This window comes from Xyrauchen texanus, chromosome 8 (assembly GCF_025860055.1).
Source record: "Xyrauchen texanus isolate HMW12.3.18 chromosome 8, RBS_HiC_50CHRs, whole genome shotgun sequence".
NCBI lineage: Eukaryota > Metazoa > Chordata > Actinopteri > Cypriniformes > Catostomidae > Xyrauchen > Xyrauchen texanus.
The window spans coordinates 49171141-49173434 of record NC_068283.1 but is presented as its reverse complement, the minus strand read 5'-3'; the positions used below and the strand labels follow the sequence as shown (position 1 = coordinate 49173434).

The window sequence follows — 2294 nt, the reverse complement described above, 5'->3', positions numbered from 1 at the left end:
CCTGCATAACTTTCAATGACAGACTTTGTTTCTTCATTGAGTTCTGCTGTTGTGTGTTCTGAATTCTGCATTATGAGGACCATGATGTGTTTGTTGATTCTTGAGCTGAATATTCTCTGGATCTTCTCCATTTCTGCTTTGTCTTCATCAGTGATTGGAGCATCAGGAATAATGAGGAGGAAAACATGAACTCCAGGATGACAGAGAGACACACAGTGGAGAGATTGACGCATCACTTCCTCTTCTGAGAGCTGAGAAAGAGCTGGAAGCTCCACCAGAGTGATCAGACGTCCAGACACCTCCCCTTCAATCCTCACACACTCTGAGCTGGACTCTGATCTTCTGTCGCTCTCATTCAGGATCAGATTTGATATGGAGGCTTTTAATCGTCTGTCACTGCCACACACAACCACATTCAGCTTCACACTCTCACATTCAGTACAGATCAGATGATGTCCTCCATTACTGTGTACAATCTCTTCACATTTCTCCATCAGTTGAGCAGGAGTGCTGTTTCTCTCCAGTCTGAAGTGTCTGTCGTTGCATTGGTGAATGATTTCCTGTATAATGTCATTGACTTGAGTGTGTGACTCGTGTGTGGTGATCATCATGGTGTGTTGATAAACAGTGTGAGAGAAAGAGTTGAGCAGCATCTCCACACACTCTTTCTCTTCTCTTGAACACTGATCATGTTTCAGTACCAGAAGGATCACATGAGGTCCTGGAGCAGACAGAGACACACACTCTCTCACTGTCTCTGTGTCATCTGATGGAGTGAGATGTTTGGAGTGTTGATGACTGTCATGTGTTTTCCTCCAACTCTCTGTACAACATCTGGAGGTTCTTCAGTCTCAAACGCTGCTCTTCCTAACAGGAAGTTCCCCACTCGACTGTTTCCTGAAGCATTCGTCCCCAGCACCACAATCCTCAAATCACTCACTGGAACAAACACAACACACAAAATCATGTGAAATGGCATTTGTATATTGGACACTTTTCACATATCCAGTTTTGGAAAGCAGAAGTAAACAAAAGCAGGGTGAACTTGTTTAGTAAAGAATGGGAGAACACATCAAATAACAGCAAATGTTTACTTGCCTCGCCAAACTTTCCCCTGGCCCAACACAAAAACATAAAATAGCTGTTTTAATATAATTATTTTTTTTGTCCAAAGCAAAATATCTTTTATATCCTGTATATTACGTTTGACATTATTGTGTATTATTATTCCCCCAAAATTGTATCACGTTTATAATATACAAGATATGATTTATGCCTTATGTACCCCCATAAAAGCACTTTACAGTAATTAATTCATCACATTAACCTCTGCCGTCCTGTGTTTTTAAGATAAGAGTTCTGTGGAGCAAATTATGGGTTTCAGTCACACTTTAAAATCATTCTGTCAACTTTCACAACCAGGATCAAAGATTTAGTCACTGAGTTAAAGATTTGATTTTTGGCTGAATGTAATAACTTCAGAATCCATGAGTCATTAGACATTAGTCCTAATCTGTGAATATATCAGACAACCCAAACAAGACCAACACTGACTGATACACAAAGCACATAAACACCTGTACGGTGCAGAAATGAGACATGTAACAGGTGTGTCATGAGGATGATATGAAGTATTCAAATATTCATCTTCACCTGCAGCTGAAAGGTTAAGAAAATAATAATACTCAGAGTAATTTCTTCTTTTCATATCAAATGCCATTATCATGTAGAATTAATGTTTACGTTTTGAAATATTACCTAATTAAATGTATTCTTGCATGTTGGATCCTGAGCTCATGATTTTCACATGTATAACCGTTTTAACTAAGGTTATTACGTTTCATTCTGCACTACATCTCTAAAGGGAAATTAAATAAAATTAAAATGAATTGTTGAAGATGTGCAATACCGTTTAAAAAATTCATGAAGTGTTTTTTCCCTGCTGTTTTCTACACAGTGGTAATTGCTGCTGCTCGGACAGTTCTGGGAGAGTGCACATGCATCCAAATTATTGTGCACACACACACAGCTAAATATAATTGTGCTCACTCGTCTCTGAGTGCTCGGTTAGAAGACTTCGTTCGCTCAGTGTAATTTTTGTGCTCTCTCACTTGTTGTTTGATTGCACTGATGTTATAAATGCAGCTCTGTCCCAATCGGGCAAGTGACAGTTCTACCAACTGGCCCGACTCACTCTCACACTCGCCCCGGGTCATCGGGCAATCCTTATTGTCCAGCCCTGTTCTGATTTCTATTTAAGCTATTTATATTTTCTGAAGAAGCTCAGCAAACGC

General features: G+C 39.5%; 1 protein-coding gene across 1 annotated transcript in view; it reads right to left on the bottom strand.

The window, feature by feature from the left end:
* Window positions 1-611, bottom strand: part of LOC127648213 (GTPase IMAP family member 8-like) — a gene marked incomplete at its 3' end in the record, with an annotated part of 9404 nt that extends 8793 nt beyond the window's left edge. Inside the window, exon 1 of the mRNA XM_052132794.1 lies at window positions 11-611. Coding sequence (XP_051988754.1) covers window positions 11-611 — 601 coding nt within the window. The remainder of the gene's footprint in view (window positions 1-10) is intronic.
* Between the last annotated feature and the right edge of the window lie 1683 nt (window positions 612-2294).